Source organism: Acanthochromis polyacanthus, chromosome 12 (genome assembly GCF_021347895.1).
Source record: "Acanthochromis polyacanthus isolate Apoly-LR-REF ecotype Palm Island chromosome 12, KAUST_Apoly_ChrSc, whole genome shotgun sequence".
Taxonomy (NCBI): Eukaryota; Metazoa; Chordata; class Actinopteri; family Pomacentridae; genus Acanthochromis; species Acanthochromis polyacanthus.
The window spans coordinates 40651766-40675464 of record NC_067124.1 but is presented as its reverse complement, the minus strand read 5'-3'; the positions used below and the strand labels follow the sequence as shown (position 1 = coordinate 40675464).

The following is a 23699-nucleotide window of genomic DNA, read 5'->3' as shown; positions in this document are numbered from 1 at the left end:
TACCTGAGACGTTTTGGTCAATTTTTAAAGTCATTTTGGACAATTCTTTAGTCGTCAGAGATATTTTTAAATCTGATTTCTACTGCTTTAACAGATCTGTTTTGGAAAATGTTGTGAAATTTTACGCATATTATGTCATTATGGACAATTTTATAATAAATGTGAACCCTATTATTTCATTTTGGAACATTTTAATGGATTTTTGGACAGTTGAGTTATTGTTAATTATTTACGTCAAATTTCATTTAAATCAAGTCTCTAACTTCAGTCAATTTGTGTTATTTTGGACAATTTTAGAGTAATTGTAAACAATTTATACCTAATTTTAGAATTTTAATAATTAAATCTAGACAATTTTTTAAATCCAATTTTGGATTATTTTAACAATTTTGGAAAGATTTTATCTCATCTTAGATACAATAACTCATCATGTCCATCTTTGGGGTAATTTTGGACAGTTTTTGAGTAAATCTGAATTTTTTTTGCATCATTTTTGAAACTTTCAAAAGATTATAGACAATTTTTGAAAATTTTATCTGATTTTGGATTTAATTTGGACCAGATTTTCAGTAACTTTGGTAATTCTGCTTTGATAAGTTTTGGTAAAGATTTATATTTTTGAGTCATTTTGGACAATTTTGGAATAAAGTTTTGACACTTTTTTTAAACACGTTTTAGGAAATTGTAAACAAATTGTTGAATATATTAATTAGTATTCTCATTTTAGATCAAATTTGGTAACTTTTTTTACATCTCATTTTGGCCAATTTTTTGATCGTTATTGAGTGATTTCGACAAACCGAGTCATTTTAGATCATTTTTAGGATGGATTCTATCAACCAACATTTTTGTCACAATTTGCCGCAAAAACCTAAGATTATATTTATTTTGAACAAAGTCTGTTTTGTGCAAATGGTTTATTTTTGGCAATTTTTGGGCCAAACATGTAGAATAAAGTGATTTTGATGGAATATCACAACTTTAAGTTTGAATTTGGTCACCTTTCCAGACAGAACTGTGTGCTGCAGATGATTAGTTCAAGAAAGAAAGTTGAAAATTACAGAATTTTTCCTGTTTTTATAGTTTCTAGCTGATGAATAGTGTCATTTAGGTGATTTAAAAAAGAGTTTTGCAGCTTAGAGAGTTAAAACAAACTGAGACATCATTCCAGATCAGATTTTATTCCAGCCTTCACACCTCTCGTCGTCTTTTTCTTCCAACTCGCTGCTGTTTTCGGCGACTTGTTCCCCCCACGGCCGGAGCGTCACAGTGTCCTTCACAGTCGATCCCCAAAGAACATTCGTTTTTACGTTTTCGCTGAGGGAGAACTGCAGTCGCTCCTCACACACCTGAAGCACCAAAACAAAATCATGAAGACGACAAATAAACTCCACCAGGACGTGGAATGAGCAGAAACCCACCAGAAAACAAGCTCACCTGCATCATGAGGCCATTCTTGGTGGTCATCTTGGACAGAGATCCCTGGTCCTTGGTGTCAGATGTCGTCCGTCCTTCATTCCTGTTCTCCTGAAGGTTTTCTTCTGAGTCCAGGATCATCGGTTGAACAGATTCCTCCGACTGATCAGAGTTTTCAGAGTCCTCCTTCAGGTCCACCTTGCTGCCCTCAGGACCAGAAGATATCTCTGAATCACCATCACCAGAGCTGCTACCTTTCTGATCAGGTGTTTTCTTTAAAGACTCCAGAAGTTCCAGATTCCCCAGGAAAAGGTCCTCCTCCTCGTCCCCAGATATGCAGCACAGTTGTTCCAACTTTTCAAAGTCCTCCAAAGGCTCCTCATCTAAATCTTTCCACTCAGAAATCAGCAGCTCTGGCAGGTTGTTCAGGGGAACTTGGGGTACAGAAGGTGCTGCTGGTGATGTTGTCTGGGACACGTCATCGTGATCGTCCTGACCTTCTAAGGTGGAGGTGAGGTTGGTCTCATCGGTAAGCGTTATGTGCACCGAGGGGAGCTTCAGGTTGGCTGAGATGCCCTTACTCTGAGTCGCAGCAGGTTCTTGCAGAGGTGGGTCTGGGACATCTGATGGGTAAGTTGGGGAAATTGACGACTCTGTCTCAGCACCGGCAATAAAATCCTCCAGATTAATGTGGCTAATAAAGTCCTCTGTGTCTATAACCGATGGAGGTGGGCTGGGGAAGGAGTCATCTAAACTCTCCAGTTTATCATCCTGCACATCGAGGTCTATGCTCGGAGGAGGACTTGGAAAATCTACGGAGCTGAAGTTGTCGGCTTGAGACTGATCCATCTCGTCCTGAGCATCACAGGGATCAGACGGAGGAGGAACATCTCTGAAATCGTCCTCCACCTTCACAATGCTGATTCCTTCCTCTATGTACTGCCACGGTCTCGTCTCAGCCTCTGAATCTAAGCCTGACTCGATGTTTTCCAGGTCTGAAAATTTCACGTGAGGAGCTTCAGTGATGCAGATTGATATGTTTGATGAGTTCTGTACAGTGTGGCTGAAGAAGTTCTCAGTCGATGTGTTCTCCTCCCTCTGGATGCTGCCGAGTTCATTCTGTGGCCATCTGTTAAAGTTCTGATTCTCCTCCGTCTCTGTGGACTCGAGGCGACCTTCTCCAGCCCTGACTGATGAGATCTTCAAGGTCTCCTCTGCTGGTATCTCAACGTTCTCCACTTCAATATCTGACTGTTCTCTATTTACTTCTTCCTTAAATCCATCGATTTCCCGTAGGTTCTCTATATTCTCCTCTTGCTGTATGTCTGCTACACTCTGGTGGTTTTCTGGATCTTTAGAGTCCCACATTTCCTTCATTTGAACGCTGCCACCAAGCCCTTGACTTTCATTGTTCCAGGTTTCTTCGCAGCCCTCCAGGATGGCAGGATGAGGCTCACTTCCTGCAAGTTCATCATTTTCTTCGGTCTCCCAGTATTCCTGACCCACGACCAGCCTCTCCCCGACCTCCCAGGCGTGGTTACCGAACCCGGAGAAGAACTCCGATCTCAGTTCGGCTCCTCGGCACCTCCTCTCTGGAGATGCCCACTGGTTGTTTTCGTCGGGCCACAACCGCAAGTCGCTTGACTGTGAAAAACGGTGGCAGTCCAACTCTCCCTGAACCACTCCAGATCTTTCCTTGTCCAGATCGCTCCACAGCCCCTCGCAGGAGCCTTTATCCACAGTGGTTCTGCTCAAAGCTCCTCTCAGAGGCGACTTTTCCTTCATAGCGTTGCTCAGCTCGGCAGCGACCAGCTGCTTCTCCGTCTCCACCGTGATACTGATGTCCTCCCTGCCATCCGAGCAGTGAAGGTTCCTCAGGCCGAGCTCGTTGTGGTCGAAACCGGGCTTTTCGTCACATCTCTGCGGCTTCTCAACAACCGGCTCAGCCCAAGGACTGGTCGTTATATTTGATAGGATTTCATCTTGATTCATGGCTTCATCAGTTTCACACAGTTTGGACAATCTGGATTCTAATTCCACAGTTTCATCTCCAGATTTCAGGGAATTCAGTGCGGCAAGATGGTTGTCTGCTTCTGTAATATTTGTTAGATCCTTGCTGCCAGATACAGAGTTGATCAAACTGTTTGTTTTAGAATGCAGACCGAAGTTACTCTCAGTTGAGTCTGATATTTGAGAAATTATGCCATCTGTGTAGTGGCTGTCAATCACGAACCCTTTCAGCGGTTCTTCATCCAATTTAGAGAACAATTTATCAATTAAGTCAACACAGTCTTTAGCCTGCGGATCATTACGGATCATGTCGTGGAAAATCCCAGAATCATCCCTCTGTGTAGACTCCAGCCCTTTGCTGTTAACTAAATGGTTTTCGTGAGCATTTTGACAAACAGCACTTTTTTCTTCACGGATCTCAACAGTTCTTTCTTCGACAGTTTTTGTTTCGTTGTCTGGAATGTGCATATTATTCCGTAAAGGACTCTTTTCTCCCATCTCTCCCTCTTCTTCGGTTTTCTCCTCTATCCCCATCAGTATTCCCCGATCTCCTCCTCGACTGCTGCCCGGCCTCGAGGCGATGAGTCCGTCGCTGCTCCTCCTGTTCATCCCGTCACCTTCAAAGTCGCTGTCAGAGAAATACGCCGAGTCTCGATGCGGCGTTTCATTTCCAAGCGCCCGCCACCCGCTGCTTCCTCCTCTTTCGCCTCCACCTGACGTCCATGAGTCGCTGGGCGTGAGGCAGTCGGCAGAACTGGAGGTCATCGGCGACAGGACAGAGTCGGTCGGGGTAACCAGGGAGGGATCCGAGGAAGGGTCCCAATCCGGAGTGCTTGGGGCATTCTGGGCATTTTTCTGGTCGTTGTGCTGCAGTGAATTTCCTCTTCCTGTGTCATGAGAGTTCTCCAGATCAGCTGTTGTTGTTTGACCTCCTCTGTCCGGGACTTGCAGGTCACCTTTTATTATCTCACCATTCCCCACAACAGCCGCTTCATTTGCAGCAGGCGGTTTGTTCGTCACAGTGTCAGAGTCTTCGGTTGGAGAGCGTTCGGTCGGATCCTCTCCTCTGGCAGGTAACGCTGGTCCATCTGAACTCTCCTCCTCCTCCGTCTGACAGGACAGAGTTTGGTTGTGCAATAAACCGTTCTTGGGCATGATTTCTGAAAACACAAACTCACCCGGCTGGCAGTGGTCGGTATTGTCCAGTTTTAGAGGCTGTTTGTTCGATCCTATGTGGAGAATAGGGATCTCAGGCCTCATGGAGACTTTTATCTCGCTCTTCTTGGCACGCTTGGTGACTTGGGCGTAGATGGCCTCGGTCTGTGTGTCATCTTTGCCCTTGTTGGACGCTCGTATGGAGCTTTCCGACTGGAATCTGATGGTCTGAGCAGAGTTTGGGTCGATGCATATGGACTCATACTCAGGGGACAGCGGAGTCGGGGAGTAAGATGAATCTGCCTCCTTCTTGTTTGCATTTTGTCTTGATATGATCTCAGTAAGAAACGTCTCTGCTGACTGAATCTCCTTCAGGAACTCTTCTCTTGTCATTTCAGTTCTCCGAGGCTCTGAAAGTGTTTCAGACTTCTCAACAGTGATCTCAGACAGCAGAGAACGGGATCTTCGAATACCTTTAGAGTAGGCTTCCTCTGCCTCGGTGTATGAAGGAAGGCCTGGAGCGCAGACATAGGGCCGAAGTCTGGATCCTGCCGGATAGAGGTATTTCACCGGATCATTTTCCGATCCTACTTCCAGATCCGAGTCAATCCCACCAGTGTCAATCTCCGTGAGGAAAAGATCCCTCTGGAATAATTCTTTAGTCACAGTTTCATCATCCTCAGTGGTGATCCGGTTGTTGTTGTGTTTTTCTGGTGCCCATGTTTGTCCTGCTGAGCCCAGCTCCGTGATCAGCGACTGGGATCGTCTCATCCCTCCTCTGTTCGGCAAAACAAAGTTCCCCCATCTGTCGCCATCTCTTTTCTCCTCCTTCTTCGCCTCCCACGAAGCCTCCGACTTTCCATCGCTCGGTTCGCTCGATATCTCTGTCAGAAACAGGTGCATGGGGGATTTCTTGGCGGCGGCGATGCGTTCTGCCTGAAGCTCGGCGTCTTCCTTCCAAATGGCTGGCAGGATGGTGTCAAGGCGTGACTGAGTCCGTTTCATTCCCCTGGAAAAGAACTCGGATGCAGCCGGGTCGGCATCTTCAGAGAGGCTGGAGTGAGCGATGGTGGTCCCTCCGCTGGATCTCGCAGGCGACATGAAGGGTGAGTCGTCCTCATCCGAGTAGGTGGGACTGGACGAAGACTGCTGGTCAGTCTGGGAGTTTGTGGGCTGCGGGCGAGGCAGGTTTGGATAAATAGGGCGCAGAGGGTTTTCCCTTCGAATAGGAGAGTCAAAGTCTTTTGCCCGCGAATGCTGCCGAGTGTCACCGTCTCGGTCAGACAGATCGCAGGACAGTGGGTCTCTGCTGGATCTTTGCATCTGTGGCTTGCTGTACCTGGAGTAGACGTCGGCTGTGTTGTAGCTGGGACAGGTTCTTTGTGGTTTGGAGTGTGGAGGGAGGGGTGGAGGGCACATCTGAGGAGGCTGGGGGTAAATCGGATGACTTGATGGAGGTAAGGAGGGTGAGAGGGATGGTGAAGGAGGCAGAGCCTGACGGGATCGATGGAGCCCCAGGTGATCGAAGGTGGACGGTGGACAAGAGTGGAGAGGGTCTGTCTCGATTTTCCCACCTATAGTGTAGTGGGGCAGTCCTCTGTACCCAAGTGGTGGGGCGGGGAGAGGCCGTGAGTGGAGGTGATTAGCCGAGGACATGGACATGGAGCGAGGTTTGGGAGGCAGGACCGGAGCTTGAGGTTTCTTATCCACCTCGCTGCTCTTTTTTATCTCCACTTCGTCGTCGTCGCCCAAATCGACCACAGAGAAGTCGGTCACTCTGGTCGAGGTGTCCCTGAACTCGGCCACGCCGGTGTTGGGCACCTGGAGCTGAACCTCGCTCGATCGGACCGTCTGCAGGCCCTTTCCACACTTATCAGACGAACAATACGGGACTCGCTCTTTTCCCAGCATCCCACTGCGGATCTCCACCAGCTCCATGTCTCCAGGGCAAACAGAATCCGATCGGAAAGAAGACTTTGATTTGAGGGTCGGTGACTTGTCCTGGGGGGTGTGTTCTTCCAGTCTGATGTAGTATTCGCTGGCCAGGGAAGGACTGCGAGCGCTTATCACGGGCACCACAGTGGGCGTGTCCAAAGACTGCCTGTGGTTGTTGTTCACAGTCGGTATCGGCTGAGGGGGAGGCAGCGGCTTGTAGCCTCGTCTGGCATGAGCCTTCTCCCAGAAATACTCAAAGTTCAAGCCTTTGCTGGTTTCAGTGACGGTCAGGATGTCGTCGAGTTCAGACGAGGACGGGGTGATGCAGTTCCCGACCGGGTCCAGCAGAGGGTAGGAGTTGTCCCGGTCGTCCCGGCCGTACTCCCGCTGCCGCTCGGCCGCTGCAGTCTGAAAGGCAGGCGGACGCAGTAAATCCCAGCGTCTTTCAAACGACTCCTCGCTCTCCCCCCTCCTTCCTCTGCCCTCCTCGTACTCCTCATCCTCTTCATCTTCCTCCCCGACACTCCCCCTCACCAGGCTTCGCTCGGCCGCCAGCAGGGAGGAAAGCAGCAGGAATATCTCGGCTACAGAGGGTCGCTGCGAAGGAGGCAACCAGCAAGACTGCATGATCTCATACCTGCAGACAAGACAGAAAAACAAATCAGCTTGAGCATTAGCATAGCAGTCATTTCTGCATAGTAAAGTTAGCGTAGCAGCACTGACCAGTAGTCTGCATGGGACAGCTTGAGTCTGGGTTGGGCCAGTGTGATCTGTCTCTCCCTGATGACGAAGGTCAGAACCTCTTCGTCGCTCAGGTGTCGGTGAGGCTGAGAGCCGAACTCAAACAGCTCCCAAATCACCACCCCCAAAGACCTGCAAGTAAAACAGTGAAAATGGTGTGAAATGATCTGCTATGCAACACTTTCAAAGCAACACCTCATACAGACGGAGCTCTGACTTCCAATAAAATCAAGAAAAAAGTTTGTAATGTTCAGTTTTTGTTGGAAATGTTTCAGAAAACTTTTAATAATGAACATTTTTCAGCTCATTAACAACAGCACAATCTACAATCACATAACTCATAAACACATCATTTATCACAGCGTGGACGCATTTTTACTTTAAATATTTGTAAAATAAACTTGAAAAAGACCAATAAATGTCAATTGTGTGTGCTTTTCATTGATATTTCTATCTGACCGCTGCACAAAGTCTTCTCCAGAACATCCTCAAAGATTCTCAGTGGGGCTGAGGTCTGGACTCTCTGGAGGACAATCCATCTCATCTCCCTGATCCACTCATTCTCAATGTGAGCCCCATGAATCCTGGTATCATCATGTTGGAACATGAAGATAACCTCCACTGATGTCAAGACCTGGTCATTCAGTATCTTCAGGTAGTCAGCTGACCTCATTCTTTGGGAACATAACATTGCTGAACCTGACCAACCCCAGATCATAACCCTAACCCCCACTAGCCATGATGATTTCATCACTTCATCCACCTCTCTTCTTACCCTGATGCCCCCATCTTCTAGTTTATCTTTGACTCCTTTGGACTCTATACCTACTGTCAAGCATGGAGGTGGCAGTATCATTATAGTATCAATTTAACTGACTCAAGTCTGAGACAGAAAGACAACAAATGTAGTGGAACTGTACCAGAATTGGTGCAGATCCACTACATTTGTGGTCTTTCTGACTTGGTTCTTCAGGTTCTTGATGGGTCTAAGTCAGGACTTTGGGGAGACCAGTCTAGAACCTTCATTCCAGCCTGATGGAACCATTTCTTTACCACCTCTGATGTGTGTTTGGACTCATTGTCTTGTTGAAACATCCAACTGTGTCCAAGATCAACCTTCTGTTGATGATTGTAGGTTCTTCTGAAGAACGTGGAGGTGATCCTCCTTCCTCATTATTCCATTTACTTTGTGTAAAGCTCCAGTTCCACAGAGCATGATACTGCCACCACCATGCTTGGTGGGAGGTTGGGTGTTCTTGTGGTTTTAAATAAAGTCCAAGACCTGTCTAAGACAGTCTGAAACCAGCCCTCACAAAGTCTAAAACCAGGACCAAAATCAAACCTAAACCAGTCCAAAAAACATTTAGAACCAATCAGAATCCAGTCTGAAACCAGTACTAAAAAAGTCAAAAACAGCACAAAGTCCAGCCTAAAACCAGACCTGAACTACTGCCCCCATCAATCTGGAACAAGGTAAATCTGGACTCATCAGACCTCATGACCTTCTTCCATTGATCCAGACTCCAATCTTTATTTTTTCTGATCATCCTCACTGATCAGTGGTTTTCTTAGAGCTACAGCTGTTTAGTCCCAATCCTTTGAGTTCCCTTCATGGGGAAATGTTCTTCCTTTCATTATTAAACAGCCATGAGTTCTACTGGTTGTTTCCTATGATCATTGAAGAGTTTGTTCCTGAAGATGAAGGTTCTACCACTATCCTTCAGGTCTCAATAATGCGTTGGACGGTTCTTAACCTGATTTTAGTCGTTTCATCTCCTTAGTTGTTTAATTTGTTTGATGCAGGCCAATAATTTGACTCTTCTGAAGCAGATTAACATCCTTTCCATGACCACAGGAGATGTCTTCCAAAATGAGAAGCTCCTCACTGCATCAGCTAGGGTTAAAGAAGTTAAACGTATTCATCACTGCAGTAATTATCCAATGGAAGGGTCGTTGCTACTTATTTTCTTAGTTAAATCCAGGTTTTTTCTGGACAGGTCGTGCACATTAGCTTTAAACGTACCAGACGTTGCTGGTCTTGGTTTGGTCGGTGACGATCAGAGATCCTCGATATTCCTCCAGCAGCTCAGGAGCGATCCATCGCAGAGGAATCCAAAGTTTGTCTGGAGTCAGGTAATAGTCCTCCTTCACAAACACACACAACAAGGTTAAATATGGACCAAGAAATTAAAAGTAAGAGAATGAACACCAAGTTTAGGTCTGATTTGCACCTTGTAGTGGTTGTGTGAGAGGCCGTAGTCTCCTATTCTCACAGTGAGGTCGGAGGTCAGCAGGCAGTTCCTTAAAGCCAGATCACTGCAGAAACAACAACACCTTTAAAATCACAACTTTTACCAGAAAGAAAGATTAGAGCCGAAGAATCCCGGCTGACCTGTGGATGTAGTTGTTCTCGTGGAGATGCAGCAGACCAGACGTGATCTCAAACGCCATCCTCTGCAGGGTCAGGAGGTCCCGAGTCGGCAGGTCCGGAGTCATCCCGTCTGATTTACGCTGAGCTCGAAGGTATCGCTTCAGGTCGCCCTAGAGTCCAGCACAGAGGCAGGAGGGTTACTTTAAGCATGTAATCTGATTACTGGGTAGAAGATGCAGTCAGTCATCCAAGCATCTCAAAATTAAAGGAAAACATCACTTTTGGATTACCTCATGTTCGCTTAAAAACCATGAGAAATTAAATCAATCAATTAGAACCGCAATGATTAATCAATTAAACATCAACTATTAAATGAATCTGAAACTATTCTGATAATCAATTCATCAGTTTGATTCATTTCTCAGGGGCAGGGGTGAAGTTCCACATCAAATATTTATAAAATAAACTTGAAAAACCCAAATAAATATCAATCTCATGTGCATGTCATTGATATTTTCATTGATAATTCAAGTAAGAAATGAAGGTAGCCTGCACAGAATCCAGATTATTCAAAATAAATTGAATAAAATCAAGCAAAAAAGTTTGTATACTGTTCAGTTTTTGTTTTAAATATTCAGTAACGGATGGAGGCCAGTTAAATATAATACCTACTGCAACACCACAAACTGTAGTTACATCACCTAAAAAGTATTTATTGCAGTTTTGCTGCATTTTCATAATCCAAAATAAACTACAGCATCTATTTTGATAAAGAGTCTGGATCTGAAGACTTCAAGTCATAGTCATCACGTCAACCACTGGAAACAGGAAGTTACAAGCATTACACTAAAGCGCAAAAGTTTGGGGTCACCCAGACAATTCCATGTTTTCCAGTAAAACTCCCACTTTTATCCATGTGCTAACATAACTGCACAAGGGTTTTCTAACCATCAATGAGCCTTTCAGCACCATTAGCTAACACAATGTAGCATTAGAACACAGGAGTGATGGTTGCTGGAAATGTTCCTCTGTACCCCTATGGAGATATTCCATTAAAAATCAGCCGTTTCCAGCTGCAATAGTCATTTACCACATTAACACTAGTTGGGTTTCTATTACAGTTTTTCGCAAAATAAAAGCGATATTTCTAAAATTTCGACAAAGTATATTTGTGCTTTGAACGTGTTTCCATTGAAGGTTGTTCTGGGCAGAAGCATCGTAACTCTCGTAAAATATCATCCCGCGAGATTTCACTGCATGAAGATGGACGCTTCTATCTCCTTCTAACACTCTGCATTCCTCTGCTGTTTGCTGTCTAGTATGGCAGTGATGTTTTTCTCAAGAATAATGGCAAGAAAAGTCTCGGCCTCCTCTTCTGTCCACACGTACCGCGCCATGTTTACTCCGAGAGAACTGGTCATGTGACCAGGTACGTCACGTCCGGTGACGTATAATTGCAGAAAAAGTGTTTCCATTGCGCTTTTGTGATATTTTTCAATATCGAAACGTCTGAAAAACCACCCCATGAGAGCGTAAAAACTTTTTAGCGATATTTTAGTCCTTTTTCGAAATTCAGGTGTTTCCATTACCAGTTTTTTATTGCGCTATTTACATTTTGTGCATATCTAAGGGTAATGGAAACACAGCTTATGTCTACTCTGGATTTATCATTCATTTAATGTCATCTTCATTGAAAAAAAAAATTCTTTCAAAAATAAGGACATTTCTAAGTGACAACAATCTATTGAACGATATTGTTTGTTGGACAAGAGTTTGGGTCTGAAGACTTTGACTTTCCAACACTGAGTCATCGTCATCATGTCAGCCATTGGAAACAGGAAGTTACAGGCATGACATTTGCATGTTCCATTGCTAGAAACTCCGTGATGTAATCCATGACATTGGTCAGCTTAGTTTTTACACCTCGACACCCCTGAGGGCCCGTTCACCGCTGCTTGCAGCTGTAATCAGATACTCCATGTATTCCGTTAGCCTGTTTGTGCAGCACAACAACAATGCAAACAGTGGATTGTATTCCATGTGAACCCAAGAGGAGGATGAGTTCATGTCAGTTTGACTGTAAGACTGAATTGTTTGTTCCAGAGATAAAAACCTGCAGAAACACTGTACGAGCAGAGGAGCTATTTGTGATTTCTGCAGTAAACCTGTCCTCTTTTTTTTCTGGTGTTTTCCATCACAGAGCCTCAGCAGCAGCAGGGGAATCGGTAATGAGCTGGCTGCCTTTGTGTTCGTCATTTGTGCTCCGGGAAGGGCAGGGGACTAAAACGAGGGCCGTGAAAAATATCAGCGAGGAGAGGACGATGGGAGACTCTACCAGACGAGGTTAGAGCTGCTGCTGCTGCAATTGATCCGCTCGCACGGTAGTTCGGCCTCGTACGGTTTTATTAATCAGTCAATGATTAATCCGGCTCAGATTGTGGACGCTGGACACGTCTGTAACTGTAATAACTCAGGATTTCTGCAGTGAATGGTCTGTATGCAGAGCTGCTCTTAAAAGGAGGCGTGAAGCGTTTTGGATGTAATTAAACTGGTGCCAGGAGAGATTTAAAGGAGCAAGTAGAGGACAAAACACCATGCCGGCACAAAAATAGAGATATATCTGCAGTCTTCAAGAGAAAAAACAAAAGATAACAAACGCAAACTTGCAGTAAAAACATTTAAATGACTTTAAAGACTTAAGCAGTACAGATCATTCCCCAAATCTCTCCCTTTATACTTATATGTACAGTGGTGGTTCATTTTGAGTTTCATTGACTCCTAAAACTCTGAACGTTCTATGTTGGAATCATTAAAACTCATGATTCTACTTTGTTTTTTTCCCCTAGATTTTTAAAGGTCTTTTGGAAACGTGACTAAATCTGCTGGGTCATAAATATACAAACACAAATGTTGATATTTGTCCATTTTCATCTCAACTGGATGCTTTTAGCTTCTGGTTTATCTTTGACCCTCCTCTTGACCTGAATTCTAGTCTGGTCTAGTCATTTATTTACCACTTTTGACGTGTGTTTGGAGCATGATATTGCTGCCACCATGCTTGACAGTAGGTTTGATGCTCTCGAAGGTAAAGACCTCACCTCCGAGAACTCATTTAAACTCAAAACATTTAAATTCATGAATTTTTATCACTAAAACAATCATGTATTTTGGTTCTTTCATAGATTTATTAAAGGCCTTCTGGGAATGTGACGAAATCTGCTGGATCTAATTTAAAATAAATTAATTTATTCTGGACAATTTTTGAGTCATTTCAAACAATTTACACACGTGGACAAAATTGTTGGTACCCCTCAGTTAAAGAAGGAAAAACCCACAATTCTCACTGAAATCACTTGAAACTCACAAAAGTAACAATAAAAAAAATTTATTGAAAATTAAATAATCAAAATCAGCCATCACTTTTGAATTGTTGATTAACATAATTATTTAAAAAAACAAACTAATGAAATAGGGCTGGACAAAAATGATGGTACCCATAACTTAATATTTTGTTGCACAACCTTTTGAGGCAATCACTGCAATTAAACGATTTCTGTATTTGTCAATGAGCGTTCTGCAGCTGTCAACAGGTATTTTGGCCCACTCCTCATGAGCAAACAGCTCCAGTTGTCTCAGGTTTGATGGGTGTCTTCTCCAAATGGCATGTTTCAGCTCCTTCCACATATGTTCAATGGGATTCAGATCTGGGCTCATAGAAGGCCACTTTAGAATAGTCCAACGCTTTTCTCTCAGCCATTCTTGGGTGTTTTTGGCTGTGTGTTTTGGATCGTTGTCCTGTTGGAAGACCCATGACCTGCGACTGAGACCAAGCTTTCTGACACTAGGCAGCACATTTCTCTCCAGAATGCCTTGATAGTCTTCAGATTTCATCGTACCTTGCACACTTTCAAGACACCCTGTGCCAGATGCAGCAAAGCAGCCCCAAAACATTACTGAGCCTCCTCCATGTTTCACCGTAGGGACAGTGTTCTTTTCTTCGTATGCTTGGTTTTTGAGTCTATGAACATAGAGTTGATGTGCCTTACCAAAAAGCTCCAGTTTGGTCTCATCTGTCCAAAGGACATTCTCCCAGAAGCTTTGTGGCTTGTCAACATGCATTTTTGCAAATTCCAGTCTGGCTTTTTTATGAGTTTTTTTCAGCAGTGGTGTCCTCCTTGGTCGTCTCCCATGAAGTCCACTTTGGCTCAAACAACGACGAATGGTGCGATCTGACACTGATGTACCTTGGCCTTGGAGTTCACCTTTAATTTCTTTGGAGGTTGCTCTGGGCTCTTTGGATACAATTCCAACGATCCGTCTCTTCAATTTGTCATCAATTTTCCTCTTGCGGCCACGTCCAGGGAGGTTGGCTACTGTCCCGTGGGTCTTGAACTTCTGAATAATATGAGCCACTGTTGTCACAGGAACTTCAAGCTGTTTAGAGATGGTCTTATAGCCTTTACCTTTAAGATGTTTGTCTATAATTTTTTTCGGATGTCCTGGGACAATTCTCTCCTTCGCTTTCTGTTGTCCATGTTCAGTGTGGTACACACCTTTTCACCAAACAGCAGGGTGACTACTTGTCTCCCTTTAAATAGGCAGACTGACTGATTATGAGTTTGGAAACACCTGTGATGTCAATTAAATGACACACCTGAGTTAATCATGTCACTCTGGTCAAATAGTTTTCAATCTTTTATAGAGGTACCATCATTTTTGTCCAGGCCTGTTTCATTAGTTTGTTTTTTTAAATAATTATGTTAATCAACAATTCAAAAGTGATGGCTGATTTTGATTATTTAATTTTCAATAAATTTTTATTTATTGTTACTTTTGTGAGTTTCAAGTGATTTCAGTGAGAATTGTGGGTTTTTCCTTCTTTAACTGAGGGGTACCAACAATTTTGTCCACGTGTGTATACCGATTTCAGATCAACCCAGTCATTATAGACAATTACTGAGTCCATTTCTGAGTAATTTTGGGCAGTTGTGGACAATTTAAATTGATTTTTGGAGAAAGAAAACCATCAACTAGAACCAGTCAGAAAGTCACTTGGAGCCATTTCTACAGAGCTTCAGATCCAGAATCATCCGTTTGTCAGAATAAAGTTCATGGTCCAGCTGTGTTACTGCCACCATCAGGAAGAAAACACAAACTACCACCTGCTGCTGAGAGACCATTGGTCAGGATGGTCAAGACTCAACCAGGAACCATCAGAAAGCAGGTCTGGATGGATGAGAAGCTGCTGGAACACAGCTGTCAGTGTCCACAGGGTTCTAGAGGATCCATGAAGAAGGAAGTTCTTCCTCTAGAAGCAGAACCTTACAGCTCCATTCAGGTTAGTAAAAGTTCAGATCATCACTCACCAGCTGACAGAACTCCATCACCAGCAGGAAGGGGACGCTCTCACTGCACTGACCCAAACACTGGAGGATGTTGGGATGTTTGAGGCTCCTGGTGGAAGGAAACCAGAGATTAGATGGATGGATGGATGGATGGATGGATGGATGGATGGATGGATGGATGGATGGATGGATGGATGGATGGATGGATGGACTTACGGATAGTACAATTTACGTCTAATTTTAGTCAATTTTCAAGTCATTTTAGCCAATTATTGAGTACATACAGACAATTTCAATCTGGCTTCAGACTCTTTCTATGGGTTGTGGACAAATGTGGAATCCTTTTGGGAAACTTGATCTAATTTTAGACCATGATGCAACATTTTATAATTAATTTTGGACAGTTTTTTAATAAAGTCAGATATTTTTTGTCTCATTTTGGACAATTTCAATTGGTTTCTGACCATTTTTTGAGCCTTTTCAGACTGTTTGTATCAATTTGGACCGTTTTTGAGTCATTTTGAACTATTTTGTGTCTAATTCTAGTAAATTTTCAAGTGATTTTGGGCAGATTTTTTAAGTACATATCGACAATTTTAATCTAATTCTGGATTATTTGGATGGTTTTTCAATAAAATTTGAGATGTAATTTTAGACACATTAACTCATTATGGACAGTTTTTGAGCAGAGACAGATTTTTTTTGTCTCATTTTGGACAGTTTCAATTAATTTTTGAGTCAGTTTAGACTGTTTGTATTATTAAAACAAACTGATAAATATTGGACAATTTCTGAGTCACTCTGAAAAATTCAAACCTAATTTTAGATCAGCTGAGTCATTTTGGGCAATTATTGAGTACATTGGGACACTTTTTAATTCAATTTTGGACTATTTTCACTGATTTTAAATCACATTTTTAGTCAAATTGGACAAACCGAGTCATTTTTTCAAAAGTTTTAAGTGATTCTAGACATTTTAAAATGCAGCAGGTGGATAGAGTTAACATTAAACACATTTCAAGACATTTTGGACAGTTTGTGAGTAATTTTGACCGCTTTGTTGTGTAATTTCAGTCCATTTTAAAGTCACTTTGGCACATTTTTGAGTACATATCGACAGTTTTAATCTGGCTTTGCAGCAGGTAGGCAGTGCTGCTTTGATAGCTGTGATGCTGTGTGTGTGTGTGTGTGTGTGTGTGTGTGTGTGTGTGTGTGTGTGTGTGTGTGTGTGTGTGTGTGTGTGTGTGTGTGTGTGTTACAGACAGAGGGCTGCAGCCAAAACGCTGCTGGGATTCACAGTAAAATCTATTAAATAGGTTGTTTGTGGTCCAGTTTTATCAGCATGTAGCTGCAGTAATCCTCCCACTCTGAACTCTGCTCTCACTGTTACACGGATTTAATTCAACTACATCGTGTTCGCTGATTTTATCAGTGATTAAAGTGATACTGAGTCATTTTTAAGCCGGTAAAACTAGGCAAACTCCTGTCCAACATCTGTCAGCGTCTCCTGTAAACACGTTTAACATTAATACCACTCTGTTTTCCTACTCTGTAATTTATAATCTATTTATGTTACGTCTTATATTTGTTTTGCTGCAATATATATACTGAAAAAACGTCCTACCTACCTGCCTACTGCATTTTAAAATGTCTAGAATCACTTAAAACATTTGTAAAAGGACTGAGTTTGTCCAAAATGACTCAAAACAACGTCCAAAATTTATGAAAATAGTCCAAACTTGAATTAAATATTGTCCAAATGTGCTTAGTAATTGTCCAAAATGACTCAGCTGATCTAAAATTAGGTATAAATCATTGAAATTACTCAAAAATTGTCCTAAATATTTTGCACTGTGTCCAAAATGACTCTGAAATTGTCAGATTCACTCAGAAATTGTCTAAATTGACACCAGAATTATCCAATCTAAATTAAATTGTCCAAAATTAGAAATAAATGGTCAAAAATCAATTACAATTGTTCAGAACTGTCAAAAAAAAAAATCAGAAACTGACTCAATAATTTTCCAAAATGACTCAGTTGATCTAAAATTAGGTTTAAATTGTTCAAAGTGACTCAGAAATTGTCCAATAGTCCAATCAATTTGTTTTAAATTGGATATAAACAGCCTAGAACTAGTAAAAAAATATACAAAAAACTAATTGAAACTGTCCAAAATGAGACAAAAAATATCCAACTTTACTCAAAGACTGTCCATAATGACTTAGTGTAACTAAAATTAGATCTAGTTTCCAAAAATGAGTCCACAATCCATTCAAACAGTCCAGAATGAGATTAAAATTGGCTGTTTGTGCTCAATAATGGGCCAAAATGAATTAAAAATGGACTAAAATTCGACAAAAAATAGTTTAAAATTACTCAAAAATGATTCAAAATGTCTTGAAATGTGTTTAATGGGAGCTCTATCTGCAACACAGAACAGCTGTTTTTGGTCGACATTCTTTCTGTAGCTGAAATGTTTCCATACAGCTGATTTCTTTCCTTTTCAGTGATTTTCTCCTGTTCCTGTTCATTTTGCTGCACATGTTGTCAACAAACAAACAAACAAACAAACCTCCTTATATCAGAGTAAATTCCGCCCTGTGGCACTAAATCTCTCAAACAGCAGAAAAATTCACCGCATAATGTGATAAATTCGGTGCTAAAACAACATATTGTGCAGCCTTAATGCTCATATCTGCTTTTATTATTATTAAATGTTCATTTTCTGCCTTTAAATTCTAACCAAAGGGCCTTAAAGTGAGCCAACCTCAGCCGGATATTCCTCTACAGCCACTGAGTCACTCTTCTATATTTGAGCGGCTGTTAAACTATATTTATCATTACTCCATAACTGCAGCGGAGCCAAAATGGCCGCTCCGGTCGGATCGGTTTCTCTCACCTGTACGGCTCCGACTCGGCCAGGAACTTCCTCTGCTCCAACGGGCTGGCGCTGACCCGGAGCTCCTTCACCACGGCCTGGGAGGAGCTGCAGTCACACAGAACTTCAGCCAGGATCACCTGCAGCAGATGGACAGCATGTTATCATCCATCTGTCATCCATCCATCATCCATCTGTCATCCATCCGTCATCCATCTGTCATCCGTCTGTCATCCGTCTGTAATCCATCCATCATCCATTCATCCATCATCCATCTGTCATCTATCCATCCATCATCCATCCATCAATTAATCCATCCATCATCATCCATCCATCATCCATCCATCCATGCGTCATCCATCTGTCCATCATCCATCCATCATCCATCAGTTATCCATCTATCCGTCATCCATCCATCCATCCATCCATCCATCATCCATCCATCCATTAATCCATCCATCATCCATCCGTCCATCATCCATCCACAAATTTGGTGAACAGAGTGACAATGTTTTGTAATAAAAAAAAGCCACACTTGATCTCTGTTTTGGAGCATCTACAAGCATCAGATCAAAGTTCAAGAGGTTTAATGACCTCCTTAAGCTCCTCAGCATGTTCCAGCAGAACTCTGAGGGAGAAATATGCTGGATATTGAAATTAAAAAAGGCAAACAGTGCCTGTTCCTCCTGAAAGAAATCACAAATATGCAGCTGCAGTGGTTCCAAAAACACTGGAACATCTGGTCCTGATGCTGATGATGAAATGTCAACGTGTTCTCCAAACATGTGACTGTGACATGCTCCACATACAGCACAACACTAACGGTCCTGGAACTTCTCGATCAACCTTAGTGTGACACCGTAAAGTCAGTGGTGGTCATCTTACCTTTCCAAACCAGCCGTTTCCGATCTCCTGAAGATAGTTTAAAGTGTGTCTTTTGAAGCACTGAGATTTGGAGTCTATAAAAAACAGAGAAATAAAAAAAGGTCACAGACATGCAGCAGCTGATGGTTTCAATGATATAAAATCTAAATACAAACACTGACACAGGAAAAACAAAGAACTGCAGGTTTTGCAGCAAAGCACTAAATATGATGTGATTTAACACATAAATCAGTCACAGTAAAATATACACACATTTATAATCTATTATTTAAACACATTTAATACACAGTTCATTCTAAGTTTAACGTCCCTGAAAAATCTATTTTTCCATTTTTATGTGTAGGTTTGTTCTTTTTCTGCATCAGTCTATGGTTAAAAAGTCTATTATGTAAAGACAACACAAAACTCAAAAACTAATGGAGTATCAGAGGACCTAATGTGGCTGTTTGAGCTCATAAAACCAGAAGTCCACCGGTCTGCAGCTCGGTTTAGTCGATTACTGACATTATAGTGGTTGTTTTGCTGTTTGTAGATGTTTTAATGTCTGTGAGCCGTCTGAGACCAGACGTCCTCTGAAGGGGCGTTCAGGTACCTGGTCCGTCCTGCAGGGCGGGGCAGTTGTTCCGGTCCCTGACTGGCAGGGTGTAGACCTCGGGCAGAGAGGGGCAGGACGACAGGCTGTCCTCCTGGATGGGGCTGGAGCCTCCAGAACATTCCTCCCCGTCTGCATTATCGAACTCCTGGTTGGAGATGGACAGAAAGAGAGATGATCAGAGCAGCAGATACCCAGAGAGGACGCGCATTTAGAACGCAAGAAACAAAACACTGGTGGGTTTCTGTTTAGGAAAGATCTACCCAATCTATAAAAAACTTCCCCCCCAGAACATCTCCTGAAGAAAGTTCCTCCAGTTGTTGGTAGTTCTACTCTAGAACTTTCTCCAGTCGTCGGTAGGTCTACTCTAGAACTATCTCCAGTCGTCGGTAGGTCTACTCTAGAACTATCTCCAGTCGTCGGTAGGTCTACTCTAGAACTATCTACAGTCGTCGGTAGTTCTACTCTAGAACTTTCTCCAGTTGTCAGTAGGTCTACTCTAGAACTATCTACAGTCGTCGGTAGGTCTACTCTAGAACTATCTACAGTCGTCGGTAGTTCTACTCTAGAACTTTCTCCAGTTGTCGGTAGGTCTACTCTAGAACTTTCTCCAGTTGTCGGTAGGTCTACTCTAGAACTATCTACAGTCGTCGGTAGGTCTACTCTAGAACTATCTACAGTCGTCGGTAGTTCTACTCTAGAACTTTCTCCAGTTGTCGGTAGGTCTACTCTAGAACTTTCTCCAGTTGTCGGTAGGTCTACTCTAGAACTATCTACAGTCGTCGGTAGGTCTACTCTAGAACTTTCTCCAGTTGTTGGTAGATCTATTCTAGAACTTTCTCCAGTTGTCGGTGGGTCTACTGTAGAACTTTTTCTAGTTGTCGGTAGGTCTACTCTAGAACTTTCTCCAGTTGTCAGTAGGTCTACTGTAGAACTTTTTCTAGATGTTGGTAGATCTACTCTAGAACTTTCTCCAGTTGTCGGTGGGTCTACTGTAGAACTTTTTCTAGTTGTCGGTAGGTCTACTCTAGAACTTTCTCCAGTTGTCAGTAGGTCTACTGTAGAACTTTTTCTAGATGTTGGTAGGTCTACTCTAGAACTTTCTCCAGTTGTCGGTAGTTCCATAGAGGTGGGTCCAGATTTATCACTTTTCAATGGACAAGCCTTTTTTGAGTTTTTGTCACAATTTCACCTGTTTTATGACAATTTTGGTCTGTTTCTGTAGTAATTTGGCCATCTTTGTGGTGATTCTGCATGTTTTTACTGCATATTTGAACATTTCAGTGTTTTTTGGTCTTTTTTGGGGCAATTTTGAAAGTTTTTTTGAGTCAAATTTTAGTTTTTGTCACAATTTCTCCTGTTTTGTCACAATTTTGGAGCTTTTTGTGATGATTTTCCATGTTTCTACTGGCATATTTGAACATTTCAGGGTAGTATTGGCTCTTTTTGGGATAGTGCACCTGTTTTGTAGTAATTTTAATCCTCTCTGTGGTAAATCTGGCCATTCTTATGGCGACTTTCCATGGTTTTTTTTGGCATATTTAAACCTTTCATGGTAAGTTTGGCTCTTTTTGGGGTGATTGTATCTTTTTGTGGTAATTTTCCAGCTTTTTTAGTTATTTTAGTTGCAGATTTTGTCAGAACTCAGATGTGTTTCTCCTCCTAAATGTCGTGGTTCTATCTGCTGGACTGATGAAGTTCTCAGGCTCAGAAATGAAGGGAAAAGTCCATTAAAAGTGATAAATCTGGAGCCGCCTCTGTGGACTTGAAGGACCTGGAACTCTGGAGATATTATAAACTTCCTAAAGCTACTGAAGATAATAAAGCAGCTGATTCTGAGGAGGTCCAGGTGGAGAACCTGGCTGATCTTTCATGCAACGACACCAAAAAACGGCATGCAGAAAGTGTTGGAGGAGACAGAGGAAGCAGAGGTGAATAAATCTCTTACATGTTGAAGACTTACATTGAACCCCACTCCTCCCCTCTTGCAGCAAAGGCAGGTGAGGAGCAAAAGAACAAACGAGACGAGGCCCGAGCACGAGATGAGGATGACGACGTAAGGCGGAGGAGAGAGGGAGGCGGCCCTGGACGGAGAAACTGGAGAAGAAGACGGACGGTTAGTGAGGAACATCAGGGTTCTAGAGGTTCTACAACAGAGGGGGAACTGGTAGGTTGGAACAGAGAGAATCACGGAGTCAGAGAAGATAAAGATCTGTCACAGAGGAAGCCATTGGAGCGATTTGTTAGCGGCAGGTTTGGAGAACCCCAATGGACAGTTTGCTTCGGGGATTCGGGGGATAAAAAAGCGGGAAAACAAACGAAGCTCAAGATCTAAAAAACATCGTCTGAGTCGGTAAAAAAAGGAGCGGAGTTAAAAGTTCAGGGGGAGTATACCATTCCAGTCAGGAGAGAAGCATGGGGGAGAGGGGAGATATCAGAAATGGCATTCCACTCAGGAGACAAGAAGCAGGGAGGGAAGCTGGAGATACCATCAGGTGGGAGGGAAGAAGTACTGAACTCAGGAAGGTGACAGAGGGAGGAGCGGGACATGATTTGACTGTTTTGTACCTCAGCGTGGTCGATTGTGAGAAGTGAACCATCTGTGGGAAAGAAAAGGGGCAGGGCAGCGAGTTAAACAGCCGACAGGTGACAGGTTTAAATGTTCTGAAGCCAAAAATGTACAGAAGACGACAAGAAGCAGGAAACAGTAACGTCTGAGCACAGCGGTGGGGATGGGACAGAAGACCTGCCGTCTCCCAGCATCACCTCTGTCCTGATCCAGCTCTTCTCATGGACATTTTAAACACATATGGCAGAAAAACTAAATATCTCAACGTCAGGTTTTTACAGAATCATGCAGCCGAAACAAAAAGTCGTTTTCCAGTAAAATACTGAGACTGAACCTCATTTACTCTGATCTGAGGATGTTTTTCTCAACTTCCCTTAAAAAAACAGTTTGCTGACCTGCAGGCTGCACATGTGCACCAGAAAAACACTGGAAAGGAAGATTTTTCTGCAAAAACAACCAGTTCTATGGAAAGACTTGAAACAGCTTCTCTGTCTCACACACAACTGTTAAAAAATCTAAATCACAGACACATCTGAATGTAAATCCAAAACAAAAATATTTCTGAACCTTTTCCAGCTCTTTTTATGTTAGTTTTTAGAAAATCACCACAACTAATCTAGAATGATTCATTCTATATTTATTCTGGTTTTCTGAAGAAAAATTTCAGTATTTTTTCAACATGTTTTGCAGAAAAACTAAACATCTCAGCATCATTTTTTGCCAGCATCGTTCAGTCGACACAAAAAGTCATTTTTAATGTTTAATCTACAAGAAAGTCTGTGTGATTAGCTGAAATCTTCCCTTCAGTAGTCCAAATCTTTCCACAGAACTGGTTGTTTTTGCAGCTAAATCCTCCTTTCCAGTGTTTCTGTTGTGCAGCCTGCAGGTCAGCGAACTCTGGTTTGAAGGAAAGTTGAGAAAAACGTCCTTAAATCAGAGTAAATAAGGTTCAATCACACCGACTTTCTTGTACATTAAACATTAAAAATTACTTTCTGAACGATGCTGCAAAAAACTGACATTGAGATGTTTAGTTTTGCTGCAAAACATGTTGAAAAAAATCCAGAAATTTGCAGCAGAAAACCAGAATAAGTATGGAATTGTTCTAGATTAGTTGTGGTGATTTTCTAAGGAAGTGCATCAACTTAGGTAATAAAAACTAACATAAAAAGAGCTGGAAAGGGTTCAAAAATAGATTTTGTTTTGGATTTTGCACAAAAAAATCACTGGAAAGGAAGATTTTTCTGCAAAAACAACCAGTTCTATGGAAAGATCTGGACTAAAAACAGCTTCTCTGTCTCACATCTGAATGCAAATCTAAAACAAAAAACTATTTTTGAAACTTTCCCAGCTCTTTTTATATTAGTTTTTATTTCCTAAGTCAATGCACTCCTTTAGAAAATCACCACAATCATCTTAAAGTGATTAATTACATAAAAAAATCCTGTATTTTTTCAGTAAATGTTGCAGAACCTGATCAGATAAACAGTAAAACACAGCTCTGAATCTGCTGCTATAAATCCTAAAAAATGACTTGAATCGTCGGTAAAATCTACAAACATGGATTATTTTTGAATTAAAGCTGCAGATGAGAGGTCAGAGAGGGAGGATTTCTGGAAGTAAAAGATGAATTAAATGAATAATTATCGTTAGATATCAGTTCTGACACCACGTTTGCTGCATTCTCTCAACATTTAGGTGAATTTATTGGTGATTTTTCCTCCTGTGGACTCCCAAAGCTCCAGTTCTAACGTCATGTTTGTGTTTCTGAACCATCAGATCCCACAAAGACCAGAGGAGC

The 23699-nt window shown here is 42.3% G+C and overlaps 1 protein-coding gene across 2 annotated transcripts in view; it reads right to left on the bottom strand.

The window, feature by feature from the left end:
- Positions 1-23699, bottom strand: part of lmtk3 (lemur tyrosine kinase 3) — a 31231-nt gene that overhangs the window by 5546 nt on the left and 1986 nt on the right. The window contains exons 2-12 of one of the 2 annotated variants that reach the window (XM_022219152.2): positions 21278-21426; positions 19330-19477; positions 18738-18811; positions 17874-17992; positions 14995-15082; positions 9650-9798; positions 9489-9573; positions 9281-9402; positions 7240-7389; positions 1438-7153; positions 1198-1349 (exon numbers count right to left, since the gene is read on the bottom strand). In XM_022219152.2, coding sequence (XP_022074844.2) covers positions 1198-1349; positions 1438-7153; positions 7240-7389; positions 9281-9402; positions 9489-9573; positions 9650-9798; positions 14995-15082; positions 17874-17992; positions 18738-18811; positions 19330-19477; positions 21278-21426 — 6952 coding nt within the window. The remainder of the gene's footprint in view (positions 1-1197; positions 1350-1437; positions 7154-7239; positions 7390-9280; positions 9403-9488; positions 9574-9649; positions 9799-14994; positions 15083-17873; positions 17993-18737; positions 18812-19329; positions 19478-21277; positions 21427-23699) is intronic. The other variant, XM_022219151.2, reaches the window with a different exon arrangement.